General features: G+C 35.0%; 4 protein-coding genes across 5 annotated transcripts; all 4 read right to left on the reverse strand.

Moving 5' to 3' along the window:
• Positions 1-4,223: 4,223 nt before the first annotated feature.
• Positions 4,224-8,088, reverse strand: LOC143452052 (uncharacterized). Its single transcript, XM_076952874.1, has 6 exons — positions 7,382-8,088; positions 7,114-7,199; positions 6,269-6,410; positions 5,375-5,519; positions 5,064-5,305; positions 4,224-4,835 (listed from the first exon to the last, which is right to left on the reverse strand). The coding sequence occupies exons 1-6, from the start codon at positions 7,821-7,823 to the stop codon at positions 4,750-4,752; spliced, it is 1,143 nt and encodes a 380-aa protein (XP_076808989.1). The 5' UTR covers positions 7,824-8,088; the 3' UTR covers positions 4,224-4,749.
• A 544-nt stretch (positions 8,089-8,632) lies between these two features.
• Positions 8,633-10,710, reverse strand: LOC143452133 (microfibril-associated glycoprotein 4-like). Its single transcript, XM_076952995.1, has 6 exons — positions 10,366-10,710; positions 10,058-10,161; positions 9,719-9,815; positions 9,344-9,440; positions 9,049-9,186; positions 8,633-8,969 (listed from the first exon to the last, which is right to left on the reverse strand). Exons 1-6 carry the CDS (start codon positions 10,640-10,642, stop codon positions 8,801-8,803), a joined length of 882 nt encoding a protein of 293 aa, XP_076809110.1. The 5' UTR covers positions 10,643-10,710; the 3' UTR covers positions 8,633-8,800.
• Positions 10,711-11,820: 1,110 nt separating this feature from the next.
• Positions 11,821-15,289, reverse strand: LOC143453341 (angiopoietin-related protein 6-like). 2 transcript variants are annotated; one of them, XM_076954634.1, is made up of 7 exons: positions 14,941-15,289; positions 14,688-14,791; positions 14,408-14,504; positions 14,229-14,325; positions 13,780-13,917; positions 13,414-13,620; positions 11,821-12,180 (listed from the first exon to the last, which is right to left on the reverse strand). In XM_076954634.1, exons 1-6 carry the CDS (start codon positions 15,221-15,223, stop codon positions 13,452-13,454), a joined length of 888 nt encoding a protein of 295 aa, XP_076810749.1. In that variant the 5' UTR covers positions 15,224-15,289; the 3' UTR covers positions 11,821-12,180; positions 13,414-13,451. The 2 variants fall into 2 exon arrangements, with proteins under 2 accessions (XP_076810749.1, XP_076810748.1); XM_076954633.1 differs by lacking the exon at positions 11,821-12,180 and having other exon boundaries at positions 13,097-13,620.
• A 1,683-nt stretch (positions 15,290-16,972) lies between these two features.
• Positions 16,973-18,664, reverse strand: LOC143453342 (microfibril-associated glycoprotein 4-like). Its single transcript, XM_076954635.1, has 6 exons — positions 18,299-18,664; positions 18,069-18,172; positions 17,817-17,913; positions 17,648-17,744; positions 17,414-17,536; positions 16,973-17,325 (listed from the first exon to the last, which is right to left on the reverse strand). Exons 1-6 carry the CDS (start codon positions 18,579-18,581, stop codon positions 17,157-17,159), a joined length of 873 nt encoding a protein of 290 aa, XP_076810750.1. The 5' UTR covers positions 18,582-18,664; the 3' UTR covers positions 16,973-17,156.
• Between the last annotated feature and the right edge of the window lie 935 nt (positions 18,665-19,599).

Below are 19,599 nucleotides of genomic sequence, written 5' to 3' on the forward strand. Positions count from 1 at the left end.
AGTATTCCAGTTTATATAGAAGTCTTTTCTGTTTAACTTGAAAACAAATACGTAATGGATGACTCACAGGAGTAATGAAAACGTGTGCAACTTAGATCAAAACTGACGTGTTTACCTGTTTCAAAATTAGCTAATTACGAACTTGCGTACAACTCCAAATTCCAGTGTATATATCGCTACTAATTTTGTCGATAATGCGCCATGCTTATGGCATGGACAAGTGGGCGAGTTCAAAGGAGGCTTCAAGAGAGGAGGCTGAAGTTTGGCTTCAAACTTGCGATATGCGGTATTTAAGTGGTTAGCGTTTAAGTCATCTTCATACGAACCACGTCACCTTCATACGAACCGGAAAACATGTTTTTAGAGTAATTTCTTCGTCAATGTGGTTACTGATTAAGTTTGATCCGTTTTAGTAAACATAATCTGCCAGGTCGTTATCGGTAACCACGAAGTACGTCAGAGTTTTTCAGTTTTCATGTTGTTTTAACGTTTCAGTGATTTAGGCTTCTTCTAAACACGTAAACGAAGTTTAAACATTAGGTAATCGTTAACTCCGAGTTCTTAAAATGCAAAAAATCAAAATTATACCGTTCAGCACTATCTTGAGGCCATTTCAACTGGGTAGAAGTGATTCAATACTATCAGTAGAAAGTCTGTATGCTATGTATTTCGTGCTAACTTGAAAATTCGTGACTTTCCTTGACACGAGTCCATCTGTACATGACTACATGCACACCTGTGCATTTGTTTTATAAATTCAACTCTGTATTATTCATATCGAGCAAGAATAAAATAACCACACCACACAGAAAAAATGGTCGCAAACGTTTGGTTTCTAACTTGAAACATTATGTTAACAACGCTGCAAAAGATATCGCAAGCAATGTCATATACCCATGGTTATGATCAAGGTCTTTGACTTCATAATTGCGCATTACTGGTTGTGCGCAATGAGAAAACGAACAAGCTCAAACAAGCATGCCGCTTTAATCGCATCAATTGTCTTGTCAAGAATTGATTCAAGCGTGACGCTTGATCATCCAAAAAGAAAATTCACTTTCTTCTTTTCGCCCTGGTTCTGTTCGCCATTAGAAGCCGCCGTAAAAGATCAACTTCAAAGAGACCGTTTTTAAATTTGTGGTGCGGTACAATAACTTGCAACAATCAGCGTTTACACAAATTAAACACGACCCTTTTAATTTTGTTCATTAAAATACAAAAGATGTATACTTAATAACCAGTAACTATAATATAGGGCTAATAAATGAACAGAAAACAATTGAACGAAATTACAAGCTACTCTCATAGCAGCTTGAATTGCTTTGCTAACCTTGTCCTTAACGTATCATGTTGACGTGAAGACAAAAAAGATTCACAAAAGTTTTACCTCGAATTTTACTCTACTTTTAACTCAACCAGATTCCTTCTGATGATTATCATCAACCGGTACAAATTACGTCAGCGCTCTTAATTTGCAAAGTGTCTTACGAAGTCATTTTCACCAAGTTCTTTAAATATTGAAATAATTTAGGGATATTTTTAAACAATAAGTTTAAGCATTACGTAATTTCATGTTGGGTTTGAGAGGAAATGATTTTAAATGACTTCTCCTTCCAGTTCTGTTTGTGATTAAATTAATGCTTACTTTAGAGGGAGCAGATTTTTCAATCAGATTCTAAGATACTTGTATGTAACGTAATTCAAAGATTGTTTTATTCCTCACCATCCTCCATTATTTCCACCATTCGTTGCACAACTGGTGCTGAAAATGCAAGAGACATTGTATCAGACGTAGCGCGTTTTGAAAATAGAATTTTTTATTTTTTAAATTTTAAGAATTAACTGCACAATATTAATATTTGATTTTTATTAAATATTAGCGGAGTGAAATTTGTGTGGACGGTACAGAGGCATTTCTGACATTGAGTGGATTTTTGTGGGAAATACTCACCAAATTACACATTTGTTTTGTTCATAAACTTAACGGAGAAGACGTAGCGCATATTGATTTGTGTGTAGCACTTTTGCGTTATAGCGCTGGCGCGGTTGTGTATTTTCATTTATTTTTATTAATTGGCCTAAATGTCATTGTTTCTTTAAGGCAAATCTGTTGTGAGCAAGGAAACAATGCCTTGGTAGATTAAACGTCTGCTAACAATCTAATCTGCGTCCTGTCGACCTAAAAGTCCACTTTTATAAATCTCCGTTCACGGACGAATCAGGACACATAACGATTTGATTGTGTAAAATGACGTATTCTCTTGCTGCGATCTTTTGTTTCGTCAAAAGGGTTCTGTAATTAACGGAGATCACTCTGCCAGGCTGCTTTGTCATTTAATTGCTTTTTGGAAGAATTAGCCCACTTATGATCATCACCATATGTAGAGAAAAATGGTAATACATTTACCGTTAAACGTGACGCTCACTAAAAGATAATGATCTATTGTTCTCCGTTAAAGCGGAATGTAGTTGCTTTGATTAAAAGCCTGTAGTCAGAGTTATCATCTGTGCCACACTATCAGTCCATGTATTACTTGCGACTTGTCGAACTATTTTCAGGCTTTCTTTTAGTAAACTCATCCAGTGAAGTAAATGTTGACGTTAAAATTTTGTGTTTGCAATATTGACTCTGGGTTGAACACCCACATGTTCTGAAGGCTTTCTTTATACGATGCCTACCTGCCCACAAGGATTTGAAATGTTCAAAAAAAGACAATGATGACAGAGCGGCATTCTTTAGTTTCCTCAATTCTCGACGCTTGATGTTCTGTACTTGCGATTTAGGTCTGTCAGATATTTATGATGTCGTTTTGCATTGAATCTCTGACGATTGATGTTCAGCTGATTTCGTTTCATGATTTAACCACATTATTTACTCATTAAGTCATTACACAAGCAATATGTTCTTACGTTCTGTAATATGTCAGAACTGTTATGATATAAATGAAATAACTGTTGTAAGAATAATTGGCAAGCAATCAAAAAAACGACTCAAAGCCGGTTTTTTATAAATATATATTATAACGATCAATATATATTATAACGAGTATAATGTCAACCAGGGTTGTAAATTGGTAATTTTTTTAGACTCGAATCAAGCCAAGTCATTTGGGAAGTTGAGTTAATTCAAGTCAAGTCGAGTCAAATTACTAACTGGTTCAAGTCAAGTCAAGTCAGGCCTTTTGCTTCTCACGGGGAAGTAGGTACTATTACCGTCTACCATTTATTTTTCACAGTAATACCCAATTTAAAATACCCTACAAAACCCCCTAATATAATTTAACGTCAGTGACCGCTGCTCAACTTCAGACAAGCGTCTGAAAGTTTCCTGAAGTGTAACAAGAAGCATGTTTACTCCTTGAAACTAAATTACGTGCGACATAAAGGTGTATTGTTTCATTCACGAAAATAGAACGTATGGAGTCGACGGCGTACCAACAACCATAGCCATCATACGTAAACAATTATTTACATGTACGATGTCTATGCGTGGAAAGGGTAGTTCGCAACGAAACCTTATGTCTGTAATTCAGTTGATTAATAAATTATTAACTAAGATTTGAAGACTTGCGTTATGACAGTATATATAAAAAAATAATTCTTTCAGATCACTCATCAGTGATCGCCTTTGAAGTTTTGATACAAAATTTTGTCAAAAGGAGATTCCTATACCCTAGACCGAATGAAGTAAGTACAGTTTAAGTATTGTTTGACGCGCATTTTCCGCTAAAAGAAATCAAATTGTGCACTTTTTTTGATACTATTCCAAACAAGAACTGTTAAACACAAAAATTTTATTACATTAAAGTGAATATTTAGCTTTCTAGAAATCTTTTATTGGTAATAAACCTAAAACGTGTTACAATTTAGAGCCTTTCGAAAGCCGTAGATTCCGTATAACATCATAGGCGACAGTTTCCACACTTTAAAAAATCTGCTTTTTTGATAAAAAACAATACAATACAATACAAGTCAGTCATTTTCTGTGTTTTTATTTGCAATAAAAATTTGATTGCTGCTAATTTAACTCCTGGTTTGTTGAAGTACATTGAGTAAATTATCAGGTCTGGTAAATGGAAAATCGGTTCCCTTTTAAAAGAATTCATACGATGACCTGAACAGAAATGATTTATGACATAACACTACCTTAATACTTAATGTTTTTGAAGGTACACTGATGCTCACTTGACTCATATACAAATTAAACATGTTTTGACAAAAGCTTGAGGGAAATGAGTAATAATGTATTGGAAACCGTTTAGAATTAACAAAACATTATCCAAAATTTACGTAGATATCCGGCAAGATAGTTTGTGAAAGAAGTAGCATTCAAAATCTATAATTGGTAGAACAATACTTTAAGAAAATCGACTGTTAACAGTTTTAACATAGGAAAAAAATGCTTTGCGTTCAACTTTCAATAGGGTTAAATGTTTTCGACATTATTCAATCAATGAAATGTAACAAAGACGTATCGCATCACTACGAGTAACGGTACAAACAACATACTTTTTGCAGATTAGTTGTGATCGGCTGAACCAGTGGAAGTAAAACATGATGCATGAATTTAGCAAGGCAATTTAGAAATAAAGCAAGATATTTTAGCAGTACAAATTTGCAATCAAGAGTCAAAATTAACCTCAAAAAAGTTAGTAAAGTAGTATCTTGGTCATTTTGGTCATCGACAAATTTCCAACACTTGTAAGCAGATTTCGTCGGATGACGGTTTCTTTGGAACGATGTTTAAATTCATTCATTGTTTTCCTTTGTTGCTTCTAAAAATGAATTCATCCAGTCTGAACTTTGTAAGGTTTCCTCAGAGAAGGCACTTCGAGCTGAATAAACGTGACGTTATTTCATAAACACCATTTAGTATTTCATCGGCTGTTAACTGTTAAATAATTTGACATGATAAGTAATCGTAATCGTTTGTTCGCGCTTGATCTCATTCAACGTGCCTTTTTTCGGGCATATCTAACGAAACACTAGCACAAACACCACAACCTTATGCTTATAGCCTACAGTTTAAAAACAGTATAGAAATCCATGAACAAAAATCTCACCCAAATCGGCTAGTGACAAATGATTAGTAAAATCAGGCTGGGGATAAACCACAGTTGTAGTAGAGTCGCAAGGATCGGATGTCAAGAACTGAGGCAAAGGCGATTCGAGGAATTCCGTCATGCTTTCCGCTTCTGATGATAACAGAACGCCACCAGACGGGGCTTCCATATACGACGCCTGAGGATCAGTTACCGATGAATCGGATGGAGTGTAGAATGGAGGGGCATTTGCACTGCTAGCTCTAATCACAAAGTATATAAAAAGGTTAACACATTGCTTATATTCATCATTAACTTTGTTCTTTAAATACCTGCTTGAGCCGGCCAAACCCGAACTCGACTGTTCGTAGGAATGGGATTCATGTTGTTGGTTACTTGCTCGTTTTTTTTTGTGTGTTTTTTTTAATTTGGAAAGTTCCTTTAAACCTTTCTTAGATTTTCTTCCAAGCTTCGTTCCTGAAATAAATATCATTACACAAAACATACGACACACCTCTATTGATAACCTCAACGTTCCAAACAATTACTGACTTGTATGAGAAACAATAAAGTGTAGCTTACAGTAAAGGCAACATGGGAGTAAACTTATAAAATGGAAAGGGAACAAAGGAACAATATGAACAAACATTAGCTATCTTGTAAAAAAAGTGATAATCTTCAAACTAAATACACGATTTAATTCTTAAACGGTGCGACCGTACAGACAAAGTATATGAAGGTCGAGTAGCATTGTCGATGAGACTAAAACATGTATTTAAATTTAAAATATCGCGCAGCAACGTTCTACAGATTGACAATATTAATTGTCATTGCATAAGAGAAGTCAAACGTCGGTCAACCGAAAATGATAAAAAAAACCTAAAATGAATTAAAAGCAAACTTTAAAGAGATCGACATTGTAACAGCCTGATTGATAGACGGTGAACCTAAGCCAAGTGTTGGTTGATTGCAGCATTCTTCTAACTCCTAATGTCGAAAACTGCTTAAAGAGAGAAGACGGAATTCTTGCGAATCTTGCTTTAATATCTTAGCCGTAAAATCAACTGCCGTAAACATCATTATTCAAAATTTATTAAATTTTTATTTCATTATTTTATTTTTAAATTTATTTAAGAGGAAAATGTGTGCAAGAGCAATTGATATTAAGGGACTAAATGCTTATGAGCAAATTCATACTTCAAAACTCATAATAATCATAACTATACCATTTCTTTTCATGCCTACTTTCAGACATTTCTTCCAACGACAATACGGACATCGATTTCTGTTCGGGTAATCAACCACACAATTTCCGTCGCCTATGCATTTGAAATCCTTGGGGGGAGGTAGGCATCGTCGAAAGAAAGCCTTCAAAACATATGAACGATCACAGTCAATATTGCAATCCAAAATTGTAATTTCGACATTTACTTTACTAGATAAATTTTCTAAAAACAAGCCGCTAAATAGTTCGCCAAGTAAAGAAATCAAGTTTTAAAACGAAGCAATTATATTCCGCTTTAACGGAGAACAATAGATCATTATCTTTTAGTGAGCATCACGTTTAACGGTAAATGTATTACCATTTTTCTCTACATATGATGATGATCATAAGTGGGCTAATTCTTCCAAAAAGCAATTAAATGACAAAGGAGCCTGGCAGAGTGATCTCCGTTAATTACAGAACCCTTTTGACGAAACAAAAGATCGCAGCAAGAGAATGGGTCATTTTACACAATCAAAGCGTTATTTGTCCTGATTCGTCCGTGAACGGAGATTTATAAAAGTGGACTTTTAGGTCGACAGGACGCAGATTAGATTGTTAGCAGACGTTTAATCTGCCAAGGCATTGTTTCCTTGCTCACAACACATTTGCCTTTAAATGCGATAGTAACAAGAATTTCAGTCAGTAAATATTTGATAAATAGCAGATATTTATAACGTGCAGTCAATTTGCATTGTAATTCGGACACACCGGAGAGTAAAAATATACTGCACGGTCTAGTGCAGGAGTAATGAATATATCTGTAAAATATATTTTTATTCTATACAAAACAAGTTTCTAACTCACTTTACATCCTTCGCAGCAAACGACACCATAATGAATACCCGATGATTTATCTTCACATACCTTGCAAGGAATGTCATCAAACATAGCTGTTAAATAAACGATAAAACCCTCATTAAAATGAACCTTTGACAGTTATTTTTTCAACATTTCATTAAAAAATAAAATGTTAAATACAAAAAATAATAGTAGTTATAAATAAAATAGTAACATATTTTTGGATAATTAACTTTATGATAGATCTCTTTTCCATTGCTAAAATTACACACACCGCGCGCAGAAGTAGGGCTTTCATCATCCGAGAAATCCAATTCTTGAAATGTATCTGCTACGGGTTGACTTCTGATGTGCTGACTGGTGCTACTACCATGGTCACTAGGTCTGTGACCAGAATAAGTTGGAACCATTAAGTTTTGAACATTATCGGAAGGAAAACTATATGTGACGTCATTATGTTCCGTCGCAAACGCAAAAGAAGGACCAGCAATTTGCTCTGGATCTTCATATCGGGGCATAGCACGTTGCACGCTGGTTTGAGTCATTTGGACAGCAATTTGATGTGAGCCCATGTGCGAATGTTGGGCTTCTTGATGGTTGGCGCTATGGTCAGCAGCAGCAGGATTAAGAGCACCATATTCAAAGTCATCATAATGAAAGAATTGCATCACATCAGAATGTCTGATTTGACGATCAGACTGTTCAATGTTGTTCATCTTGAACAGAATATGAATTCAGCAGCAAATGTGCCAGCAACGAGGTTTAAATGGTTACTGGGCTTATTATTAACTTAATGATGAGCAGAGAATACAACCGGTGTGCAATCTGCGACCGAAGTAACAAAAACGGAATAAGTTTGATCTAGTAACTTACCAATAGTTATATAATTATTGTTCAAAAAAAAAACAGTAATATCCTATCAAGAAGAACTGTCAAAGCTGCTGTTACCGTCACTAAAAACTGCCCAATTCTTAAATTCATCCTGCGAAAAATGTTCAAATAAATACCTTCTCACATTAAACCTAAGAGAATAACTAGACAACTCGAGAGCTCGCATAGCCTACGACCGACGTCCATCACTGGCTTCGTAAACTGAAGCACTTACGTGAACATACCTGAAGACCAACTGAACAGAAGGACGAATCACAGCTAGATTACTGCACCGATTGTACGTTATAAAACAAAAGGAAAAAATGACTGCAAACTTGTGAAAAGAGCCGTCCGCTATTGTTTGAGTAACTCATTTATCAGGATTAACTGCAATTGTTTGTCTTTCCTTAAAATAAAGGATTCTGGCAACAAAGCGACGTGACGTTCGGTCGCACACGATTTCGTAACTCGCGCCTACAGAAGGGTCTGACGTAGAGCTTTTTTAACAAATTGTCACCAGCAGTGTTGTTGATAAGACCGATTTTCGAGATTAAATAATTGTTGAGTACCAAAACGGTAGCTGTAAAAGAAGTGACGCTGAAGGCAATCGACACATCAAGGAATGCATTTTGTGCAAAACCCTCATTATATTTGCCCGGTTTCATTGTATCATATATTTGTCAGGGATTCGGTTAAAACGAAATTCACAAACATAAACAGACAGTAAGCACAGACACACATAAACAGACACATATGTTAAAGAACTGAATTACAATGATCAACTACCAGTTATATTGTGGACAAGTCGAAATGTTCATGAAACTCAGTCACATCTAAATTTCATCGTAGTGGCTTTAGGACGCGGATTAACACCCATCCAGTAAACGTAACCATTTTCACCCCAAAGTGCGTTTAGCCAGGAATCACCGCAATTATCCCAAATGCTGTACCACCATCCGCCATTATTCCCGTCAAGGATTGCACAGTTGCTCCTGGGAAATGTACGATACGATAAAAACTTATTCAGCTGAGGTAAAATTAAATTGCAATTCAAAGTTCTAAGAAATTTACCCTCGGTGATGATTTTCGTGTTTATCTATCGTAATAAATACTTGACCGTTGCTGAACAGGAAACCTTCAGTTGCATTTCCGGTGTGCCCTGACACGTGAATCCTATAAAGATCGGCCTCGCTATCAACCGAGAATGAGCTGTGAAAAAAAAATCGAAAAAAAAAACAAGTAATCTACCGAGAAGAACAAGATTTAAGCGAACACAACGCTCAATGCAATAGCTTTACTTAAACAGATTACAATGTTACAATATACGGTATTATTTTCAGCACAATCCGTATGCAAGCAATTTTACCTGTACTCTACCCAATAGTGTTTATCGTCAAAAGTTTGAAGTTCTATTCTAAGGTTACATTTTCCACGACGGGTCAGCCTATGTACCGTTTCGAGGCCTAAAAATTAGGAATGAATATTGTGGGGAAGCTAAATCGGTTTTGTGCAGATTTTTAACATTAAGTTGTGACAGTTAACACAATACTTGAGTATGCACCTAAAAACTATACAAAAGATAGCCAAAACATCTGCATGCTTCCGAAGCGCGCAACTTGATGGGTGATCATTTTAACCCATGTCCATGTATACCAGGGAATACGCGAGTCTTACTTTATGTAATGACAGATACTGCTAAATAAGTTTTGTAAAAAGTTCGAAATTGTTGAAAAAAACTTACCAAGCCAGAATTCACCTTCAGTTTTTCCAAATCCATTTTTGTATTCATTCCAAGTCCGCTGGAAGTTGACGCTGCCATCAAATCTTCTTTGAAATACCTGTCGAATGTCGTTAGTAATAACTGCGTTCAATCCCAAGTAAAACTGGTTATATTAAAATTAATAAACGTTTTTGCCAGAAATGGACAAGTATGAAGCATTATCATGCTGTGAGTATAGGCCTAAACGCTGCAATTATTAAATGAAATATATTACCGTTATTATTTTAACAATAAATTCAACATGGTTGCTTTTATTGATATCAGTTAAAAGAATATAAATTTATCTCAATAATAACATACACTCCACCGATCTTCACAATAAACTTTTAGACCATCGCGAAGAAATTGATCTCCATTCAATGGAGAGTTAGTGCAGGAGTCGGGACGAAAAACATCTTCTAAATCTTCAAACAATTCGTTAGAGAATGAAATTGTTAACATGGTAATTCCATATGAAATATGCAAACCATAACAGTGTAACTTGTTTTGTAGACATGAAAAGCTTTAAAGAGGCTTGTTTCTACTTCTTTTGCAATAAAATGTTGCAAAGATATTAAAGCAAAACCTGAATAGTAATAATTACATCACTAATAATTCCAACGACCAACCTCTCAAGATTCTGAGGATATCAGATGATATCCAAGAGCAAGAATCACGCTTAACGCATGTTTCGTCAACGTCTCTTGAACCATGTCGTGATGAATTGAGTACCTGACTTCCTGCAGGTTCTGGAGAACCAAATACACCAATGTCGCCTCCTTGTTCTGATGAAGTAGTGACGACATCATCGCGATCAAATCTGATCACGTTTTCGCACGGTTCACAATAGATCATGGTGACGCAGAAAGTTGTCAGCAAAGCAAGATAAATCAAAATTTGCTTCATTTTGTAGATTGTTTTTTAAGTTACAAAATTTTAGTGACAAGGTAATTGGATAAATATAGAATTTTTCCTGTTGAACATAAAAAATAATACGCACTGATATGAAAAATGTTTGAAAACCAAGAAAAGCTACTTTCTTCTTTGTAAGCATATATAGTATTTCCTTAAACAGAACAAGCCACAAAAATGGAAAAGTTTAATCTTAACAAACTTATTTTATTCAAACATTGCAATTCTATCAGACTAATATCTGCGTATTGAATAACTTAATTAAAACCAGAGCATATCATAATTGAAAACGTTTAGGCTTTTCAAACCGTCTCAAAACCTTGATTTTCTTACACTAAAAATCTTATTTTCAACTTAAGACATCAACGTGTGAGAGATATTATTAGGAAAAAATTAGCAAAATAGAAGTCAACTTTTCTAACCTCGTGACTGATTTACAGCGTTAACTGCTAGCTACTGAGTTTGAGGAACCGATTTTGTCGATAAAACATGACCCAGTGGAATCTTAATTAGGAACAATTGCCACGGGAGAAGCGGACTTAAAGGGAATGTTGGAAAGAATTAAAGCACGTGGCCCAAGACAGCTGCCAACATTGGCACAAAATCAATAAATTTAAATTAAAATGTCGAAAAAAGTAAGCTTATATTCTGGGAGCCAGTTGGCATCAGATTAGCTGAAAACGTAGCAAATTGTCTTGCATGGAACAGTACACTAGGTACTAGTCCTTTAAGATAAATAAATGTTTGCCGGTGAAACACAGGTGAGTTTTAATTTCTAACCAGGTATAAAAGCTGAAAAAACAATATACCTTAGCCTTAAGCCTAATTAACCAGCCAAACTTTTCAAAATGTCATGATGACATCGTAATATACATATATAAATTACCGTACAAATACTTTTTAATTCACGTTATAGCAGATACTGTCTGGTAAAGACACTTTTCAAGACCATAGACTCTTTTGTATACAGGCTTTTACACTATCCATTTTACGTTTTTAATGGGAATAAAAGAAACAGTTTATTCCAAAAACATACATGACGTAATATGCACTATTTCTTTAATCTTACGACTGCATATATAGATATATAGGTATAGATATCTTTGTCAGCCTAAAATAGCAATATATTGCTCAACAATGTTATAAATATTAGCGTTGAAACAGAAGATTTTATAACATTTTAATTAATATGGAGGTAATCAAAGGAATTTTATCGCTTGTTTTTAAGAGTTAAAGTGAATGTAATTCTTAACAAAAGCTATAAAAAAAACTTGATACACTTGAAAGATGAACTGATAGCAATGAACGATAACAAAGAAGACATGAAAGGAACAAAATAGAAATGAAAGAAAGAGGAAGAGAAAATAAAGAAAAAAATGCGAGAAACGAAAGAGAGAAAGAATGAGATTATAATTTATGCTGCAAGTGAACAACATGCAGATTAAAGGAGCAACAAGGGATGTATGACAATACATCTGCTCTTCTGTTTCTCCAACAATGATCCATTCATCCGAGCTACCATTCTTCTCTATCTAAAATTAATTTAATTATCTGTTGTTTACAAGGTTATATCTTGCTTATATCAAAATAAAAATCTGATGAATACAACACCTTTCAAGACAAATTGCAAATCTTCCCGTGCGTAACATAAGGTACATGGCATGTCATTGCACATTCACCTCAACAACATCAGTCTGTTTGTTGGTGGTGACGTCATATTTTTTCACTCTTTGCTTAATAGATTCATTATTATCGTTTTCTTTAACGTTTAAAATCATGAGACTTAATTTTTATCACCTTTAAACCATGTGTTTTTATAATAATTATCTAAACAAACCACATTGATGGAGAGTTTAAGAACAACCCAAACTTGAAGTTAAATTAAATTAGCATAAAACCTCACACATATTACTCGACCGAGGTCAAATATTTCTCGTTTAGAATACCACCCAATGTGTAGACAAGCCCTGATGGTTGTGAAAGAGCTATAATTGTCTGTTGTGAAAGTTGTGTGAAAGGTTGTGAAAGAGCTTTAACTACAACACAGAATTGTAAACGGTCCCATTGTTTATTATCCGAACCTTAAATTAAAGTCGTAACAACTCGAACCAGTGACTAGACGAGAATCTGATTCGAGTCATCAAGGATTTAATTGGACCCCCTTTCAAAGAAACCATATTTTATCCATGAATAACTTCTTTATCGATAATTATTATATCGTCTTGCTGTTAAAACTCTTTTCGAACCCTTAAAGAAAAACTGATTTTACTATTTAAATGAAAGACATAAATGTTGGAAGATGTTCGTATACTTACTCGGTACTGTAGTTAAATAATTACGTTACTTTCGCTAGTTGACACAATATGCAGCCTTTACTTTGGACTTGGCAAAAAATAGTAACATTAAACATTTGTCTGATTTTATAGTATCATATATTTTTCACGAGAAAACGAAACAGGCTGGTGGCGACGGATCTAACGTTCGAGCACTCGCATTTTGGTAACTTTTGATTTCAGAATGATCTCGGGCTAACGTTTTTAATGAAAATGTCACCCGCAGTGTTATTGACGAGACACAATATGCAGCCTTTACTTTGGACTTGGCAAAAAATAGTAACATTAAACATTTGTCTGATTTTATAGTATCATATATTTTTTAGTATTTCGGTTGTAAAGAAATTCACTTACATACAGTCACGTATTACATTCACAAACCTAACAAGTTCAAACGACATTTTAAAGAAATGAATTACAATGATCAACTACCAGTTATATTGTGGACAAGTTGGGAATGTTCATGAGTCTCAGTCACATCTAAATTTCATCGTAGTGGCTTTAGGACGCGGATCAACGCCTTTCCAGTAAACGCGACCATTTTCACCCCAAACTCCGTTAAGCCAGGAATCACCGCAACTATCCCTAACGCCGAACCACCATCCGCCATTATTCCCGTCATGAGTGGCACAGCTAAGCCTGGAAATGCATGGAACGTTTATAAATTGCTAGATCAGGCATAATACGACGTGAGATTGCTAGAATGAACTATTAATATGCGATTTGCTAATTATATAAAGATGTCTAGTACACTACTGTAAACTGAAAGTTTACAATTAACAATGTAATGAAATTTACCAGTGGAGAGTGCGGTCAACTTTATCAATCGTAACGAATGGTGCACGTTTACTTAATCTTAAATTGTCAGTTGTATTTCCAGTGTGTTCTGCAACATTAAGCCTAAATAGATTTGCCTCGCTGTCCACCGAGAATGAGCTGTTGAAAGAATCAGATAATAATAATCAATTAAAAACGGTTTTCCAAAAAATAAATTATTCTTGCTGAATATAGTCGCTGAAAGATATTTCCTAAGAATAGTTTTCTGTGCAAAAACACCAAACGTGCTTAAGGAGCTCGCTTGATAAAGAACGTATCACGAAATTCAAGTAGTGACTACGTATAGGCTATTTTACGAGATTTAAGTTATCATAATATTCAATATTAACGTTTTAAATAATTTGAATAACAGAAACCTATACATATTATACATCTATTTTTTTGCACTATCTGTATGCAAGCAATTTTACCTGTACTCTGCCCAGTAGTGGACATCGTCAAAATCTTGAAGTTCTATTCTGAGATTACAGTTTCCACCACGGGTAAGCCTATGCGCCTTTTCGAGCCCTGAAAATTAGCAACGACCGATGGTGAACGATGGGTAAATTTAATTTGGTAAAAGGTTCGATCATTTTAAAAGAAAACTTACCAAGCCAGAATTCGCCTTCAATTTTGCCAAAGCCGACTTTGTATTCATCCCAGGTCCGCTGGAAGTTAACGCTGCCATCAAATCTTCTTTGAAATATCTGTCAATTAACGGTATGTAATAATTGCATTCAACACATGTAAACAGTTTCATCAAAATTCCTTAACCTTGTTTCCATAACATTGTATACAGATATGTCGTATTATATTAGTAACAACACACTGAACAGAATTGCTTCATTGATTAAATTTAATCTTAGAAATTCATGAGAATGATAACGTACACTCCACCGATCTTCACAGTAGACTTGGAGACCATTGCGAAGAAATTGATTTCCATCGATTGGAGAGTTAGTGCACGAGTCGAAACGGATATAATCTTCTAAATCTTAAATAGAATAAATGACGCGTGAGTGAATAAAGAAGTAAATTGTTTTCATGTCTTCATTTGCTTTAGATATAAAAGAACTTGACAGAGATTACATCAAAGCAAACGCAAGTAGTATTATCTAGACCAGTAAAGTCTATACGACTAACTTTTCAATCTTCTGAGGATGTCATCTCCTAATGATTTCGAAGGGCAAAAGCCTTTCTTAAAGCCTGTTTCACCGACGTCTCCTGAACCATGTCGTGATCCATTGATTTCCTGGCTTCTTGAAGGTCCTGGCGGTCCAACTTCACCCTTGTCGCTTGCTTGTTCCGATGGATTAATGACGTCATCATCGCAAACTGTGGTGGTCACTTGTCTGCACCGTTCACAATAGGTCATGATCACGAAGTGAGTTGTCAGCAAAGCGAGATAAATCAAAATTTCCTTCATTTTGTATATTAGTTTTTTTTAAGTTACAAAATTTTAGTGATGAGGTAATAGGATAAATATAGAATTTTTCCTGTTGAACATAAAAAACAAATACGCAATCAATGACGCACTGATATAGCAAATGTTTAAAAACCAAGAAAAGCTTTAAACTTTCTTCTTTTTAAGCATATATAGTATTTCCTTAAACAGAACAAACCACAAAAATAGAAAAGTTAAATCTTAACCAACTTATTTTTTTCAAACATTGTAATTCTATCAGACTAATATCTGCGTATTGAATAACTTGATCAAACCAGAGGATATCATAATTGAATACTTTTAGGCTTTTCAAACCGTCTCAAATCCTTCATTGTCTTACACTAAAAATCTTATTTTCAACTTAAGACATCAACGTGAGGGATATTATTAGGAAAAATGAGCAAAAATAGAAGTCAAGCTTTCTAACCTCGTGACAGATGCACGGCGTTAACTGCTAGCTACTGAGTTGAGGAACTGATTTTGTCGATAAAACATAACCCAGTGGAATCTTAATTAGGAAAAGTTGCCACGGGGGAAGCGGACTTAAAGGGAATTTTGCCAAGAATTAAAGCACGTGGCCCAAGACAGCTGCCAACATTGGCAAAAAATCAATAAATTTAAATTAAAATGTCGAAAAAAGTAAGCTTATATTCTGGGAGCCAGTTGGCATCAGATTAGCTGGAAACGTAGCAAATTGTCTTGCATGGAAAAGTACTCTACGTACTAGTCCTTTAAAATAAATAAATGTTTTCCAGTGAAACACAGGTGAGTTTTGATTTCTAACCAAGTATAAAAGCTTAATAAAACAATATACCTTAGCCTTAGGCCTAATTACGGAGTTAAACTTTTCAAAATGTCTTGATGACATCGTAATATAGAGTAGACACCATCAGTTGCTTGAACACACCACTTGTTGGTCTTGGTTGAACAAACCATGCGGTATTCTAATAATTATCTAAAGATTCTAAACAAACCACATCGATAAGAGAGTTTAATAACAACCCAAACTTCAAGTTAAATTAAATTAGCATAATTCACAACCCTGATGGTTGTGAAAGAGCTATAATCGTCTGTCTTGCACGTTTTGCCATTTTAATTTTTCTGTCACTACAAGACAGAATTGTAAACGGTCCCAATGTTTATCATCCGAACCTTAAATGAAAGTCGTAATAACTCGAACCAGTGACTAGACGAGAATCTGATTCGAGTCATCAAGGACTTGATTGGACTCCCTTTCATAGAAACCATATTTTATCCATGATTAACTTCTTTATCGATTATTATATCGTCTTGCTTTTAAAACTCTTTTCGAACCCTTAAAGAAAAACTGATTTTACCATTAACAAAGCACATAGTTTAATGGTGGAAGATGTTCGTATACTTACTCGGTAGCCTACTACTAAATAATTACGATACTTTTGCTAGTTGCTTTGTTTGCAACAACTAAACTGGACGAATCACAGCAACGATTATAGCCTACGCTATAAGAAAAAAAAGAGGCCAACTTGGCAAAAAGTCTATCGATGCTGTTTGAGAAAATTTTTTTCACGAGAAGACGAAACAGGCTGGTGGCGACGGATCTAACGTTCGAGCACTCGCATTTTGGTAACTTTTGATTTCAGAATGATCTCGGGCTAACGTTTTTAATGAAAATGTCACCCGCAGTGTTATTGACGAGACACAACATGCAGCCTTTACTTTGTACTTGGCAAAAATTAGTAACATCAAACATTTGTCTGATTTCATAGGATCATATATTTTTTAGTATTTCAGTTACAAAGAAATTCATTTACACATAGGCCTAGCCTCGTATCATATTCACAAACCTAACATATTCAAACGACATTTTAAAGAAATGATTTACAATGATCAACTATCAGTTTTATTGTGGACAAGTTGGGAATGTTCATAAATCTCAGTCACATCTAAATTTCATAGTAGTGGCTTTAGGACGCGGAGTAACGCCTTTCCAGTAAACGCGACCATTTTCACCCCAAAGTCCGTTAAGCCAGGAATCACCGCAATTATCCCAAGAAGTGTACCACCATCCGCCATTATTCCCGTCAAGGGTTGCACAGTTGGGCCTGGAAATGTACGATACGTTGAAATACAGTAAAAACTTAATCAGCTGAGGTAAAATTAAATTACAATTAAAAGTTCTATGAAATTTACCTTGGGGGAAAATGTATCGTAACAAATGGTTGATTGGGGTAAAAAAGACCATCAGTTGCATTTCCGGTGTGCCCTGCCACATGAAGCTTGTAAAGATCCGCCTCGCTATCAACCGAGAATGAGCTGTGAAAAAAAAACGAAGAACAACGCTCAATGCTAACTTTACTTTTACAGAATACAATGTTACAATATACACTAATATTTCCAGCACAATCCGTATGCAAGCAATTTTACCTGTACTCTGCCCAGTAGTGAACATCGTCAAAATTTTGAAGTTCTATTCTGAGATTACAGTTCCCACCACGGGTAAGCCTATGCACCTTTTCGAGCCCTGAAAATTAGCAACGAACGATGGGTAAACTTAATTTGGTAAAAGGTTCGATCAGTTTAAAAGAAAACTGACCAAGCCAGAATTCGCCTTCAGTTTCGCCAAAGCCGACTTTGTATTCATCCCAGGTGCGCTGGAAGTTAACACTTCCATCAAATCTTCTTTGAAATATCTGTCGATTCACAATATGTAATAACTGCTTTCAATGCAAGTAAGAAAATTTCTATAGAAATTGGTAAAACACTGCATACAAATGTTACATTATTTGAACATATTTTCTTCATTGATTATATTTTATCTTAGAAATTCATCAGAATGATGACGTACACTCCACCGATTTTCACAGTAGACTTGGAGACCATTGCGAAGAAATTGATTTCCATCGATTGGAGAGTTAGTGCACGAGTCGAAACGGACAAAATTTTCTAAATCTTAAAATGGAGTAAACGAGACGTGAGTGAAAAAAGTAAAATTGCTTTTATGTCTTGAACTTGACAGAGATAATATCAAAGCAAACGCAAGTAGTATTAACTATACCAGTAAAGTCTGCGACTAACTTTTGAATCTTCTGAGAATGTCATTCTCAAATAATTTCGAAGGGCAAGACCCTTTTTCAGAGCTTGTTTTACTAACGTCTCCAGAAACATGTCGTGATCCATTGATTCCCTGACTTTCTGAAGGTCCTGGCGGTCCAACTTCACCCTTTTCGCTCCCTTGTTCTGATGGATTAATGAAGTCATCTTCGCAAACAATGCTGGTCACATATCTGCACCGTCCACAATAGGTCATGGTGACGAAATGAGTTGTCAGCAAAGCGAGATAAATCAAAATTTGCTTCATTTTGTAGATTATTTTTTTTTAAACTTACTGACCAGGTAATTCTGTTCACAAGAACTTAATCTGTTATAACTTCAAAACAAGTCCGTAATCAATATCTGGGATGTGCAAAATGTTTCAATAGAAAATAACTACAAAAACTTTCTTATAACTTACACAGTATTTCATTGTTCAAAACAAGCCACAAAAGAAGGCAAGTTTGATTTTTAGAGCAACTTTTATCTCCACTTTGAAAAACTGAATTAGACACAATAAAGCATATCAATTTGAATACGTTCAAGGTTTTAATGCGGCCCAATTCCTCCGTTTTCTTGCTCCACCAAATCAACTTTCAACTTTCAACTTTCCACTTTCCACTTAATCTAACAATGGAACATTATTTGTACAAAGCGTGACATTATGACGGAGATTTTTCACTTACTGACTGATTTACAGTCGTGACAGTTACCAACTAAGTTGAGAGATTGAGTTTTCACATATAACATGTCTCAATGGAATCTTGATTACGAAAAGTTGCCACGGGTGAAACGCATTTAAAGGGAGTTTGGTCAACAATTAAAACACGTGGCCCAAAACAACTGCAAACGTTGGCACAAAAAATATAAATATAAATATAATAGGCAAGTATTGTCAGGTTATATTCTGAGAGCCTGTTGGCATAAAGTTGCTGAAAATGTAACAAATTGTCTTGCATGGAAAAATACTTTACATACTTTTCCTTTAAGATAAATGAATGTCTTGCCGCTAGACACAGGTGGGTTTGACATTTGAGGAAAGCTGGAAACACAATCTACCATAGCCTTAGGCCTAACGAGCCAAACTTTTCAAAATGTTATGATGACATTGGTAATGCAGACTGTCTACAGAACCTACGCTATTCATTTAACCTACAGCCCATGCACATTGAAACACGCAGAACTTCTTCACCGTAATTCTGATTTATCTAATAAACAAACGAGGCAAGTTATTTGGTTCTTTGATTTGATATATATATATATATAATAAATAAACAAATAATTAA

The sequence above is a fragment of the Clavelina lepadiformis genome, chromosome 4, assembly GCF_947623445.1.
Source record: "Clavelina lepadiformis chromosome 4, kaClaLepa1.1, whole genome shotgun sequence".
NCBI lineage: Eukaryota > Metazoa > Chordata > Ascidiacea > Aplousobranchia > Clavelinidae > Clavelina > Clavelina lepadiformis.

Coding starts and splice junctions, on each gene's coding strand:
- LOC143453342 (XM_076954635.1), bottom strand. CDS start 18,581: ATGAAGCAAATTTTGATTTATCTCGCTTTGCTGACAACTCATTTCGTC. Junction 17,914..18,068: donor ACTGTGAAAATCGGTGGAGT/GTACGTCATCAT, acceptor GTGAATCGACAG/ATATTTCAAAGAAGATTTGA. Junction 17,745..17,816: donor TGAAGGCGAATTCTGGCTTG/GTCAGTTTTCTT, acceptor GCTAATTTTCAG/GGCTCGAAAAGGTGCATAGG.
- LOC143452052 (XM_076952874.1), bottom strand. CDS start 7,823: ATGAACAACATTGAACAGTCTGATCGTCAAATCAGACATTCTGATGTG. Junction 6,411..7,113: donor TTTGCTGCGAAGGATGTAAA/GTGAGTTAGAAA, acceptor TATGTTTTGAAG/GCTTTCTTTCGACGATGCCT. Junction 4,836..5,063: donor TTTGTCACTAGCCGATTTGG/GTGAGATTTTTG, acceptor ACGTTTATTCAG/CTCGAAGTGCCTTCTCTGAG.
- LOC143452133 (XM_076952995.1), bottom strand. CDS start 10,642: ATGAAGCAAATTTTGATTTATCTTGCTTTGCTGACAACTTTCTGCGTC. Junction 10,162..10,365: donor TATCCTCAGAATCTTGAGAG/GTTGGTCGTTGG, acceptor AATTGTTTGAAG/ATTTAGAAGATGTTTTTCGT. Junction 9,187..9,343: donor CACTATTGGGTAGAGTACAG/GTAAAATTGCTT, acceptor TTTTTTTCACAG/CTCATTCTCGGTTGATAGCG.
- LOC143453341 (XM_076954634.1), bottom strand. CDS start 15,223: ATGAAGGAAATTTTGATTTATCTCGCTTTGCTGACAACTCACTTCGTG. Junction 14,505..14,687: donor ACTGTGAAGATCGGTGGAGT/GTACGTTATCAT, acceptor GTTAATTGACAG/ATATTTCAAAGAAGATTTGA. Junction 13,918..14,228: donor CACTACTGGGCAGAGTACAG/GTAAAATTGCTT, acceptor TTCTTTCAACAG/CTCATTCTCGGTGGACAGCG.